The sequence below is a fragment of the Tigriopus californicus genome, chromosome 11 (genome assembly GCF_007210705.1).
Source record: "Tigriopus californicus strain San Diego chromosome 11, Tcal_SD_v2.1, whole genome shotgun sequence".
Lineage (NCBI taxonomy): Eukaryota > Metazoa > Arthropoda > Copepoda > Harpacticoida > Harpacticidae > Tigriopus > Tigriopus californicus.
This window is the reverse complement of record NC_081450.1, coordinates 4,580,489-4,595,207: the sequence shown is the minus strand read 5'-3', so window position 1 is coordinate 4,595,207 and position 14,719 is coordinate 4,580,489. Positions and strand designations below refer to the sequence as shown.

General features: G+C 39.9%; 1 protein-coding gene across 1 annotated transcript in view; it reads left to right on the top strand.

Annotated features, from left to right (window-relative positions):
* Positions 1–13,318: 13,318 nt before the first annotated feature.
* The window catches only part of LOC131890712 (uncharacterized), a 3,522-nt gene continuing 2,121 nt past the window's right edge, over positions 13,319–14,719 (top strand). The window contains exon 1 of the mRNA XM_059240119.1: positions 13,319–13,355. Within this exon, the coding sequence (XP_059096102.1) occupies positions 13,319–13,355 (37 nt within the window). The remainder of the gene's footprint in view (positions 13,356–14,719) is intronic.

The following is a 14,719-nucleotide window of genomic DNA, read 5'->3' as shown; positions in this document are numbered from 1 at the left end:
TGCAGAACGTAAACTTATTTCGTTCGTGCAGTGTAAGAAGTTTACATGAGGCTGGAGGAATGTAAGAAGATGATCATCATCTTCAAGCATCCTATTTCTGGCTAAGGTACGCGATTCTTTTTTTTTGGCTGAGAGGCCCTTCATTGGCACTGCCCTGATTAACAAGAAGAGAGAAGAATTTGGCAGACTCCCGAAAGCTCTAATTTAATTTGTTATTAAATCAATCTTTCAGCCGTTATCATTTATGGTTCGGTCCGGTTCCAAGAGATCAAAGTCCCATGCTCCTTTGGGCACCACATCAAGTTGAATAGCAAAGTGTTCATTGATCCCACAATCCTATGCAGCAACATATTCATAAGAGCCTTAGCACCAATGTGTAGATTATTCTCCAATCACAAACTGCTCCAGCGGACATGTTGAAGAATTAGGGGTTCAGATCAAAACTACTTTTGATTTACAAATAAGACAAACTGAAGTCTAACGATCTATTTTCATTTAGTCAAAGCTTTGAGCAATAGCCAACTCTAAACCACACAACTAATTTGAAGCATTGATGTACCCAATTTGAAGAGCAATGACTACGTTTTCCGCAAACTAAAGGATCAAGATCAATGGTATCTTTCTCATGTCAAGTTATTAGGAATTAGGGGACCCATATTTAATGGTACATAAATAATGACGTAGAAAGCTGCAGTAGAAAAATAGGACAATGCCGTGTTAGTATATTATCATATCTTGTTCAATGAGTTACCCTTCCAATATCCTGTATAAAAACATTTAGGATAGAATTCAAAAAGTGCGAGAATGGCTTAGCAATCAGAAGCAGTTTTTTAAGTGATGCCATGATAACGGCAATATCAAGGGAGCTCCAAAACATCGATGCCTTCTCCCTCAAGCTCTGCCTTTAGGAACTCGTGCAGCTCTGTTATATTGACTTGAGTCATTTGGGTGCATTGAGTAACTTCCTCCATTTGGGTATATCCATCTTGGGGAGCGGCCAAGCTCACGCCTAAAAATGCGGTAAGGATCATGATCTGGAATGAAATCAACCCGGTAACGTTAGTCTCGATTTTGAGATGTATCAACCCACTAAATGCTAAAGATTCTGAACCAAACGAAACAAAACATGACCGTACCAGCCTCATTTCACAGGTATTCTTTTTTGCTGGCAAGAAAGTTCTCAATACGTGTAAAAGGATTGATAAATGTTGAATAGATAGTTGGTTAACTGAGGTTGGCATGTGGAAGGTTTTTCCTGTTATAGTCCCAATGCCCGACAAAGATGCGCTTGAGCGCGAGAATGCATTCAACCAGCATGTATCGAGGATTCATGCCGTTGAAGGGAAAGAGTCTTCCCTTCTACATGTCAAGTGTCCATAACGTTGTCAATAAGATTGAAAGAGCTATAGCTCCGTTATTGGTTCTTTAGTTATGGTCTCTGAATGCTGATGGCACAGCCAGGTGAATTTGCCGTTGGAATTTTTTTCATTTGAATACCCCATTTGGCCATGGGGTTTTCATACATATTGATCAATTGTGACCCTCTAATCACTCCATAAGTCAATCAATTGGGGTCCTTTAAAAAAGAGAACGTTTGAAAAGTGTTGCATCTCTTCAAACATGGGTTTGACAACGTGGGTTGACCGTGTGTCACCGTCATTTCCATTCACGTTCAATCAGTGGTGTCTGCATCTACACTTGCTTAGACCAGCCATAGAGCTAGAAGACTTGTAGAGGAACTTTTCGCCTCATTCCCACCATGTCCTAGGAACATACAAATGTAGGTGAATTTCAGGTAAGCGTTTACTTTTTACCCTTTTAGGATTAAACTGGTATACAGTCTGAAATGTCGTAATAAAAGGGCTCAGCGTAGTTCAGTTTAAGGGTAAACCCCCCGGTTTTACTTATTCTCAATTTCTAGTTCATATCTGCAAAGGTGCATACTCGGCTCGTGTAAGCTGTCCTCAGTTCGAATGCGAGCGGGAATGGCGAACGCACCACAGTCCATAAAAGACTTCTTGCAAGCTTGATAATGAAGGTAAACTAAGGGCACCTTTACACTACGATGGAAAATCGGGATTGAATTCCGCTTTAGGATTAAAGTAACGCTAGTGCTGAGGCAAGTTCTGCAAAAGACTCGAGTCCAGCAGAGGACGCCAGTCTTTCACTGTACTCTAGTCGAACAAAAAGACTCGTATATCAAAAAAAAACTCGTCCTACCACTAGTCCTTCAATCTTCAAACCGGATTCAATCCCGTTCTTCCATCGCAGTGTTAACGCGCCCTAAAACTCAGGCGGTAATTTTGGTACTTGCAGCTGTCGAAGGCCTAAATCAAGAAGGAGGAAATAGTAAATGGAGACCGCTGCTAGGGCAGTCAAGTGCGCATATGTATTAAATCTGATCGGAATGAAACCAATGAATTTTTTTCTTGACACGAACAATTTGGTATGAGATGAAGGATCTTACATAACAAATTTCAGTACAATTGAAGCTTTGGTTGATGAGTGATAGACAATTTGAAATTTAGTGCTGTCTGTGTTCTTGAGTGAGTCATTTCAAGGAAAATTGACGCCACGATCGTCCAAAAAGACGATTTAGATGACTCATGAAGGTCGCAATTAACTGGAGGTCCATCCATTTGTCGTCCAATACCCCAGTAGGCTTGGATCTCATTAAAAATACGGGGCTAAACTGATGATTTAGGCCTTACCTTGGATCGGTTTTTGCTCTCTATCCTTAACAAGATATTATTGCTAATCATTTCCAGTCGTTATGCTCCGGTTTTCACGTATTTCAGTGCTAATATTTCAAGATGATTGACATTGAAATTTAATGATAGGGCATGGACGACGTTACACTGGACATATTTGACGCCGCCAAATGTACCCCAATAGTATAACGGAAATTTTAGAAACCATTGAACTCAACCTCCCGACCAGAAATTGAAAAAAATAATGGTCACGCTCTCCAAGCCAAGCAAATTCCCTCGCCATAGGCATTGGAAATTATAGGGAGGAATATGGCTAGTTTTAAGCTGTAGCTGGAGGAATTCCTGTCTACCAGGATTTTTTTCCTATTGTTCAAGTTTTCCAGCTGTCCAAGTGAAGTTGAGGTAAACGGGTGATACAAGATGGACGAACCATGAAGTTTGACTTGTTCAAAAAAAATTACAAGTGACAAGAATTCGTGTAAAGTTCTAAAATATTTTTGATGTGAGGGGTTGCCAGAAACATCCAAGCACTCCTTGAAAGTGAATCAGATGTGTTTTATTAACTACAGAGCGAAAAATGGGGCCAACTACTACACAATCCGGGAATTCCAATGTCAATCATCTTGAATTATAAACAAGAATTTACGTGAAAATTGGACTAAATTGACTGGAAATGATCACCAGTAACCTCTTAAACAGGATGGAGGGTGAAAGCCGATCCAAGGTAAGGCCTAACTCATCGTATTAGCCCCGTTTCCTAATGAGATCAAAGCCTACCAGGGTATACTGCGACAATTTGATAGACCTCCAGTTAAAATGCGACCTCCATGGATAGGGCAACAGGGGCTTATGTTATTAAACATCAGGAGAAAACGTCCTATGTGCGACTAGACAGTCTGGCTGGACGACGGACATGTGATGGTGGATGTGATAAAGATTTTGAATGTAGGGTCTTGAAATAGACATCGCCGAATGTGACCAAGTGCAGTTTTGATGAGTGACCAGCCAACTGATTGGAGCAGGGTCTCCACTCAGTGAAACATAGGCTATTTCCACTTTTATTCCTATTCTTCCTCTTCAATCCAAGCTTGCGGCCGGCGCCCCTGTCGAATTCGTTGCTCCGCAAAATGTGACGAGAATCCCTTGCCAGCGCCAAGAATTGCAGGCCAGCCCAGTGCTTTGAACGAGCCATGAGAACTTGCTCCGAGAAGCATGACCAACCACCATTGCCTTCTTCATCATACCAAGGTTTGGTTGATTTCTTGGTAGTCTATTTAATTTGACAACTTAAAAGTAGTTTTTGAGGCTTGCACGGTCTCCACATGTTTGATTTTTCACTAAATTTAAAGCACTTATGCGCTATGTAGCTCAGGGGTTTGACACTTTGATCGGCTACCCTGCTGTCATCCCGCCTCTGCGTCTCTCGTCCCTCCATGGCCTAGCCCAGTTAGTTAGTTAACAGATGCCCTGGTGTTCCGCCATCTTCTTAATGAACGTAAAAGCATGCCACAACGTAATGAACGTACTATCAACCATGCTCTATGTATCAACCCATCGAGTTCAACTCGGTCTGAGCTTGCCGATTGCTTGTTTGTCAGATAGACGTCAAATTTACGCATCAACTTGACTCGCCGGACTTGGCCGAGTCAGACACTTGACAAATTTTTTTTAACATCCCAATCTTACCGGGCCTTCACATTTTGTGCGAGGGTCGCTTGAAGTACGTACTGGACGTCGGACAAATCGTTTTATAACATCAGCCCCTGGTGGTTCGTTTTTGTTCTGTAGTGGTTAAAACATAATTTATTCACTTTCAAGGAGCGCTTGGAAGTTCCTGGCAGCCACTAACATCAAAATTATTGTGGAACTTTACACGAATTTATCTCACTCGCAATTTTTATTCACATCAAGTCAAATTTCTTGATTCGTCCTTGTTGGATAACCACTTGACTACAAACTAAACTTGGGCAACCGAAAACTTGAACCATAGGTAAAAAGGCCAAGTTGACAAGAGTTCTTGTAGCTACAGCCTAACATTGGCCATGTTCCTCCTTATAATTTTGAATGTCTAAGGCGAGCGAATCTGTCTGGCTTGGATAGCGCGATAAGATTTTTTTTCAATTTCTGGTCGGGAGTTAGTGTTCAATAGTTTTTAAATTTTCCGTTGAATTATTCGGGTGCATTTGGTGGCGTCAAAATATGTCCAGAGTAACGGTGTCCATGGGTAACGCAAGTTCGTAAATTCTAACAAAGATAGTCTAGTAGTAGGTTTAAAAATGCGCTCAGTTCTGCAAATTTCACTCTATAGTTCTGAAGATTAGTACCTGAGCTTCAAATTGTCATACCCAAAATTGGTTATATAGTTAAGTTATTGGCTCGACTAGAACTGGAAATAATGCTTTTCCGGACAGCCGCTATATCCAAAGCTGGATTCTTGGACACGGTCGTCTCCTCTCCTCTCGTCTCACCCGTCTCACCACGGTGGTCAAAATGCCTTATCAAGTATTGAGAGAAATACGCAAATCCATCTTAACAGTCTCCTACTTCGAAAAAACCATAACAAGTAATTTTGACCTTGTTGATTTATTGAATTATGGCTCAAATTTAACGCTCATATGGCGAATAGTTACCAAGATTTGTTTGGATACTTCTGATTGACTTCAAAAGGCTTTTGAACCACTGTGGCAGTCGTCTCACTGGTGAGACGAGAGGGGTAAGCTGATCAACGAAGAATCCAGCTCATGTATTCCGTCATCCTTGCCTAAGTCTAGCTTCTCAACAACTTCACCAAAAAGGGTTTGGTTTGACATGTTGATAGGTACCGAAATCATGAACATAACTAACTATCAATATCCAGGCCTCGTGCGTACCCTGCTTCTCTACAGAGAAGACCAAAAATTAATATAGAGGAGGATTTTGGGGAAAAAGGGGAGGTTTTGAGATAGAAATTGCTATTTTTGCCAATCACAGTACATAAGACAAGTGCCTTATGAAACTATGGAAGAGTTCATTCTATTTTGCCATTTCAAAGTACAAAGCAAGAAAGAGTTTATTGGATTTTTAAGAGACAAGTGGAACCGGTGATCCCCGGGGATGGCTTGCTTACCTCAAACCTATTCACAACCCGTGTTACAATTGAGGCCAGCCTAACTCCGACCGCAGACTTCTAGAAATGCGAACGTATCTTATAGTTTGTCCCCCTGAACCTTTCATCTTTAGCAATTTTAACTTTTCTTTGGATAGCAAAACTTTCTTGAATAGATGAAACTGGCCAAACTTGGGCCCACAATCATGCTCATGAGATGTGGTCCAAGTTATAAAGTAACATAAAAGTTGTAATTTCGTCTTGCTCTTGGTCAGCTGCAAATGCCGAACCATTGTAACAGACAATGAGATAACATAACTTGCTGGAATTGAGGAGATCTAGACAAGATACTGTATATCTTTTCATATTGTTCGTCAAACAATCATCACATGTAAACATCCATCCGAAACAGTTTGGCAAGCGAATGAGTTCTATGAATTCAAATGCTTTATCCATTTTGACTCAAAAGCACCTCTCTTAGATTTGAACTGAAATGTTTAAACGCTATATGCCGATTTTCAATGTGGCAAAAAATATCTTGCATAATCTCTAGATAGCTCATAATGTCATTACATCGCGAAAACCCTTTTCAATATGCCATCGTCATAAAGCATTTCAACCCCAATGTCAATCGTCCTATTTACCTTCGAAATCGTCTCCTCAAGAACACAAGACAGGAGATGATGCTCAGTGCACTAGCTTCAACCATTTAATTTCAATTTCATTCATCGAATATGACCAGTTACAAACTGAGAGTAAGATGGTTCAGGAGGTCAGGTCGAATCCGAAGGCTTTCTTTCTTATGCGAACTCTAAGAGAAAAATGAAACACTCTGTTTGGCCTTTTGAGGTTGATGGGGAAGCCATTAACAATGTAGATACTATGGCTAACATGCTTGGAGATCAGTTCTCCAGCGTGTTTTCAACCCCACTGAGTTCAGAAGCAACAGCTCATTGCTCTGAAGATGAGTCAGTTGAGATTGACAAGGTCAGTCAAGTTGAGCGTTTAGATGATCTTGTAGACACAGATCAAGATGCTTCAAAGGCCATCAGAGACTTGAGACTTTCAAGTTCTCCTGGCCCTGAAGGGTTTGACGTCTCAGTTTCTGATGAGATGCTCACTGGTTCTTGCTCCTGTTTTCTCGTACTTGATGCGTTACATCTTGGATCAGGGCAAGTTTCCATCTTCTCCTTCGAATATTGCGATGGTGTTTGAGAAGATCATAAAGTACAAACATTTTGAATTTCTTGAGGTCAATGAAGTCCTCCCTCCTAGCCAGCACGGGTTCCGAGCTAATTTTAGCACGGTTATCCAACTGATTGAGCATTTAGAGCAAGTCATTGAGGGACTAGAAAAGCATGAGTCAGTTAGTTGATGTCGTCTATCTTAATTTTGCCAAGGTCTTTGATAAAGTAGATCATAGCCTTTTGTTGAATAGACTTCATGATAGTGGGATCCAAGACAAGGTTCTCAATTGGAAAAGAAGCTTCATTCATGAGAGGAAGCAAATTGTTAAGGTTGAGGGGTTCCTTAGTGACATACATGATGTCAAGTCAGGTGTTCCCCAGGGTTCCATCTTAGGGCCCCTCTTGTTTATAATATTCGTTGCCCCGCTTCAAAAGCTTAGTATTACTGCTAGTCTCTCTTCTTATGCTGACGATACAAAGTTACTCGTAGTTTCCGGTAGGAATGGCCAAGATTGCACTAGCCTTGCAAAGGACTTAGATCGAATCTACTCATGGGTAACGGAGAGTAATATGGCCCTGAACGGAATGAAATTCCGCTCCCTTGAGTTTTTTTCCTTGTCACTCTCTGGTCAGGAAGTGGAGGCTTCTTTCTCGGGCTCGTTCATTGTTTAATTTGCTGCCCTTTAATACACTTATTCCTAGAGAAAACGTAGGCCTTGTTGATCTGGTAGCATCTTTCAAGTCAGACTTGGACAAATTTTTAGATCGCATTTCAGATCAACACTACATTTCAGGACTAGCTCGGTCTTTCAACTCAAATTCGTTGGGAGACCAAATATCATAAAAAGATTGAAAGGTAATAAATAGACGAATTATAGCACGGTTATCCAACTGATTGAACATATAGAGCAGGTTATTGAGGGACTGGAGAGCCATGAATCAGTCGATGTAATTTATCTCGACTTTGCCAGGGCCTTTGACAAGGTAGATCATGGCCTTTTAGTGAACAGGCTCCATGAGAATGGGATCCAAGGCAAGGTCCTCAATTGGCTAAGAAGTTTCATTTATGGTAGAAAACAATTAGTTAAGGTTGAGGGATCGCTTAGTGACATACATGATGTCAAGTCGGGCGTCCCTCAGAGCTCCATTTTGGGTCCTCTCCTTTTCATTATCTTCATTGCTCCGCTTCAGAAGCTTCGTAGTCGTAATGTCAGTATCTCTTCAATAAAACCCAAAAAGCCTCATGAAAAATGTGTTTTTGTGCATGTCCATCTATTGTCCGAACCTCCCATAACTCAATGCTACATTCACTGACCTCTCCCAAAGGTACGTCATAAATAGAAGACGTCATCGTGCCAATCTCTCGAGGACGCGAAAAGTGTTTAGCTTCATAATGTGTAGTGATCCGACCGATTTTTGCCTTCTGTCTTATCAGACGAGGGTTTTTGAAAGCTGACCATGATGAACTTCTATTCTGAGGTCGAACATGGAGCACTTTTACGATCTAAAACCTGTTGCGTAAGATCTGGTCTATTGGATTGCACAGGATTTTGTCGATACTCAACGTATTACTGCTTGGTTGTAGTTCTAAGACGAATAAAAGCCGGACTTGGACAACAATTGCGCCACTACAGGAACGATATGGAAACTTATTTTATCGATTCATGCTTATCACTCTTCTCTCGCGAGATTGATCAAAAATAACTAAAAATATCTTTATGTATATTATCCAACCGTAAAAGTCACATGGTCAAAATATATTCCATTTCTTTTCTACCTGAATTTTGTTTAGATAAAATCGTTGCTTTGTCAAATGTGATCGTCAATAAAAAAAAACCTTCAATTTTTCAGAGGGGGAGGTCGGAGGGATTGGAAAAGATGCTCATTGATGGTCAGAAGCAACAATAGTTTCTTTCATCTACGTTTACTTTTTGAGTTAGTTTTACATTCAGTGCTTCATAAGTGTTAACATTGGTCATTCTTCAACGTTGTGTTGAATTTTTTGACTTCAAATGATTCCTTATGTCGTATAATTTTTACCCCCAAATAATACAATCATAAAAGCAAATTGACCCAGCTTTATTAGGTCTCTTTTCTAGGCCTAAAAACGGATTTTCTTGAAATTCTGAGGATTGTGAACTTCTTGTACGATCGATTAAAGGTAAATGTCTTTTGTCTGAATGAAAAATGATTCAAGCATTTATCAATGGCTGCATCTATGGACGATTCCTGTTTCAGAATTGAAATCAGGTCAAGTTCTTCTATCCGATCTTTGGCCAATGTTCATCTTTAAACTTGAACCAAGACAGACCGACCAGTTTAGCCGGTTTTACGGTTTTGCACGCCAGTTTTTGAGTTGTGGTCGACCCCATCTTAAGAACATGATGATCTGACAGATTACTAGGTGTCACATGAACATACTGGATCAGATGATAAACCCCAGATGATTGAAGCTTCCCAATACAACACCGTGACCCAAGAAACGATCGATCGTTGAGCTGCACGAGTTCCTCAAGACCGAGCCTTAGGGCAAGGATGATGATGAATTGACTCCAATTGACGAAGAAGAGATGATCATCCGCAATAAGCGTTCTGCTGAGGCCAGCCCTTTCTTTTTCCGCCGTTTGTTTGGATTTGGTCGAGGCAATTTCGGATTTGGCCGTGGATATCGACGAGAATATTTCCATTGAAACTTCGAATCCAATTTGCACTTTTTCGAGCTTTGACAATAGTAAGATTAAATAATTTACCTCTAGAAATTGATAACAAAGATATTGGGATTTAAGTTTTCTGATTCCTCGGAATTGGGATCCAGAGTAAGGTTCTTGACTGAAAATGAAGGGCAAGATGGTCGACATACAGTAGTACTTTATTTCCAGTAGTCAAGATATTTACAGGACTTAATTCTTGGTTCGAGGCCTTGTTTCATCTTTATTTGTTGACGTTTTTGTTGGTCTTCAAGAAACTAGTATTCATGAATAGGGTTCATATTGATTGTATTTTCAATTGTACTTTGATAACAAAACAGGGAAAAAATCAGAATGAAAAAGAAGGTAAAACATAAAATATTGAAGTTCCTACCACTTTTTCCAATCGTTTGTGAAGGAAAGGAACAAAATGAAAATTAGATATTTGCCTTCGGCAACTCTAGATTCAAATTGCTCTTAGTTAAGTTTCAGACTTTCTATTTTTTGTGTCTGAATAAACCAAAAGGACATTTATTATTTCAAAACAGTGTTATCGTGACTTTAAGTACCGTGTCAGTTTTCATCCATTTTCTTTGGAGAAATGTCAGAGACCTCATTTTTTTAAGACAAGCATTATTCATCACAGTATGAGTCTCCATAATGTTTCAAAAGAGGCTCTCAATACCTATACCTGCCAGGTTTTTTGTACGATTGAGGAAGCAAAAACTATCCCCTCTGTGGACAAAACATGGTCCAAAGCCACAAACTGATTCTTACGTAATTGCCAACGTAAAGATACTCTAGATTCAACCTGAAGGTGCAGGTTTGTCGTACTTTTGGGAACCATGTCCTACCTTCCAAGCAAGAGGCCTCAGGGTAAAAACCGGTCGAACGTTGAACGTTTCTATACGTACGTATATTTGTACATAATTCATTGAGAAAAAACACTTTTCAGGTCCTTTAGAATGGGATGATGACGTATCTCTTGGGGGAGGTCAGTAATAGACCTCTGATTACAGTTACAATCGCAAATGATTGCAATCTTTTCCGTTTGAAATCTGAGTAAATTGAAATACTATACGTGTCTGCCAAAGCAGTTAGAAAAATCACCTTATGAATATCAAAGTCATTTTGAACTTTCGTTCATCGATCTAAATCTAGCAAAACTGCCACTACCGCTTAACATAACACTTATTTACCGGGTAAACTCGGAATTATGTTTGTCAACGTGTTGTAAATTAAAAAGGAACGATTTTCAAATCGGCTGATCATCGAATAATTACTGCCAGTGAATTACATAAGGAAATCAATTTGTAGCTACGTTGAATCACAATCGATAACTGAAAATTTCGACTTCTTCAGGTTGCAAATCGCCATTTTCGTCAATGAACATCCCTCCAATCATGTGATTTTGATTGACAAAAGACTGCGTAAAACATGACAGTTGAAAGAATCATCATTCACTTGACGTGTGAATTGCATGCAGAGGGTATGGTTGAGAAATGAATAACTTATTTTGGTCAAAGTAACTAAGTGCATTCTGTTCCTTTCAATGAGGAATAACTAATGCCTTGCAACTTCAATATGTGCCAAGCTGAATTATTCAATACAATGTGACTAATATGACTACCCCACGCAGTCCACGATTGGCGGGTTCGGGGGTGGTGGTGGTGACGGCGATAGAGGTGGATTGCCAGTCATCGTCGAGGGCACGAGGACGACGTCGAGGACACCATCTAGCACCTCTGGGTAGAGTTGAGTGAGTCAGTATAGCTTTGGCCAGGGATGGAAAGATTCAATGATCAAAATAGGCCAAATGTTTGGCGAAAATTAACCAAATCATAAAATAGCACATTTCTAAACAAAAAAGGTCAGACAGGAAATAGTGACCACCGCTTCAGGAGCTTTAAAAAAGGCCAGACATAACATAAATCAGAATATTCTTTAGGCCAGGCAATGTTTAAAAACGCCACATTCGAGAAAAATGGCCTTAAAATAAGTCTATTGGCATCTCTAGCTGTCACTGCAGGATTGCGAATGAGGTCTTCACCCAAAAAGTCTCGTTCACCGAGAAAAGTGAGAACTATAATAAAATGTGACGCTTGCGCGGCGTAGCATGAAACTGAGATGGAAATGGAAAAATAGTGCGATTTCACTACGGGATCCCTGGCGAAAAATTGAAATACTCGGGAACGCACATTTATATACTACCGACAAAAACCAGTTCCAAAATGTTTTGATGTCGTTCTAATATCAGAAGTCAGTAAAATATTGTTTTGTTAGAACCCATTTTCGTTTTTCTTTTGTGTGTTTATTTGCTTTTTTTCATGGACTTTTTATAACCATGATAGGAGATATATTCCCACCTGCTATTCGTTTATTGGTTATCATTTAATCTTTACCTGATATATCATTCAAATACTTACGTTTCAAAACGTAATACAGTAAAAATCGGATGTAATAGCAGCTTTGGGGCCGTAAATTTCTGCTCTTATATCCAATGTGTTCTTATCGATGCTCCAATTCCGCGCGTCCAGAGACAAAACTGATGACAGAGAACATATTTTTATGCTATAATTTGATGTAGTTTTACGGTCAAAACAAAATGCAGCCGTAAAAATCGAGAAAAATGGAACAACTTGCAAGGAGGGCAGTATGTTGGCTGCATGTTTGAGCACCAAATACCTAGTTAATTTGTCGCAGAGTTACATACTGGCTATGAAGTTTGAAAAAAGCAACCAAGAGTTTTCCACAGGAAGCCCGTTTGACTCCTAACTTTGTGGCAGCTTCGTTCAGGCTCATCTTGGACAGCTTTTCAAAATCGGCAAGGAGCTTTTGCTTCTCCTTGATGGAAAAAGCGGTTCTTTTGGCAGAGGCCATTATGTATGACTGTTTGCTTTTATGAGAAAGCGGCTGAAGGGAGCGCGGGAAATAAAAAACATCGCCCCCTTCAATTCTGCTCTTATATCCGATGTGGCACAAAATTTTGTGCTCTTACATCCGATGCCAATTTAGTATACTTTACTATAAAAGTTGATTCGGGGATTCACAATCCTGCTCCTATATCCGATGCTCATATATCCGATTTTTACTGTATGTGGTATTTCATCACTATCAAGACATGCGAGAAATGGCAATATTTGACCTACTCCCATTAATCACCAAGAGTCTATCATTGCCATCCATCAAAAGAGTATATTATAGATATACTTCCAACTGATTCAATTCTCAATTCAAAAACAACACAATCCCTTAAGGACAAGGTTTGCTCATTTATAAACTGCCCTTGTGCATCATGTAATAAGAAATTCGATGCACTTTTTCTCCATATCACGGTTCAGTTGCCATGGTTCTATTACGGAGATGCCACCTCAGACATATCTTACCAAGCGTTCAAATTGGTCAAGTGTCTAGATTTCAGATCCACATCTAGATTATGACGTCATCCAAAAGAACATGGTTGTAATCGGAAAGCTCGACCTAACCCATCTTCTACCCCCGGGCGAAATGAAATACACCCAAAACCCATCCAGGTGAGTCCCTCGTATTGTGTGTGGATGAGTAAAGCCATGTTCGTGCCTCCGTTCGCTGTTGTCTGAAGTGTGATGGAGGATTGGGGCGCCGAAAGACACGTTTTATAGACATTTCATGGGCGGTGCTGCCTTAGGCGCCAAGAACTCGGCAGGTGAGACTATTGTACTATAATCTAATAAAGCTTGCATTTCATCATTCAGACTGTAAAAGGGATGACCTGAGATGCGAAATGCGAAAACCAGTTGAAACTTTTTTCATTAACATGTGAGTGTGCAACAAATCAGGTATTACGTTCAATTTGGGATGAGCTCTTTAAGCAGTCTTGTCTGTTGGTAGTATTTCGTTCTTTGGAAAAATCATTGAACTTGATATTTGGAAAGAATTCAACGCTTCTTTAATCTTTGGGTTGGTACGTCAAATTCATAAGTATTGCCACCTAACTATCTCAAGATATTTTATGATTATGTTCATCGAATGGTCGATCCTATTTCAATTTGTATATTTGTTGAGAGATGAGGCTCTTTCAAACAAAGCAAACAGTCTAAATGATATAACTTTAGTACTGTATGTGGGAAGGGTAATGAACAATCTTGAGAAAAAGACACCGTTTGATTTCTACAATAGTCGTCTGAGAAAGGCGAAATATCGTTATTTGACCGTTGTCACATATTCTAGCAAAACCTTTACCAAGGCCTACAACCTCATGATACTAGTTCAACATATTGATTCAAAATTCAAATTGGAACCAAAAGTCTTTTAGGCTAATGATTCGTCCAATTATAACGAATGATGAAAGCAAAGACGATGGTTAAATTGGCTCTTTTTGGCTCATATTCACGGGTCATATTACTAAAACATGCTGAGCTCAATGGGCAATGCATTTATGTCTTGAAAGACAAAGCCCACATTCAAGCCTTTTGTATAGCTTTTATTAAATGAACGATCTTTAAAGCTATTTTATCCACGAATATCTGCAAACCCAAATCGTCCTTGACCAAGCAAGACCAATGTTTACCCCTGAGCCTAAGCCACTCATGTGAAAGAAGACCAAAGCGAACTCTACCCATACAATACAACGTAGCTCACATCTATAAACATTTTCTTATGCCTCCAATCTCATCGAGTTAGGTAGTCTATGTTCACATTGCAAGAGTGCCTAAACCCTATGGTCAGCATAAATCACTTTCAGCGACCCATGTAGTCTCAATGGAGAGTGGTTCTTACCTCTTCAGATCTTAGAAAAATCATTAAACGTCAGTCATGTGAAACTGCATTCCAGGCCATTTTTGGGTGGCTGTTGTTTCCAAGCAACCACATTTTTCCCTAACTGACCGGGAGCACATTGTGCGTTGGTTGAGCGAGAGAAAAACCATCCCCCCCCCCGAAAAAACGAACTTGCGATTACGTAACAGGCCTCTAATTCGTTTTAGGGTTGATGTATGGAGCCATGATCATGTTTCTCTATCGTACGAATGAGAATGACCTCGAAACCAAGTCAGTCAAATAAAAGCGCTC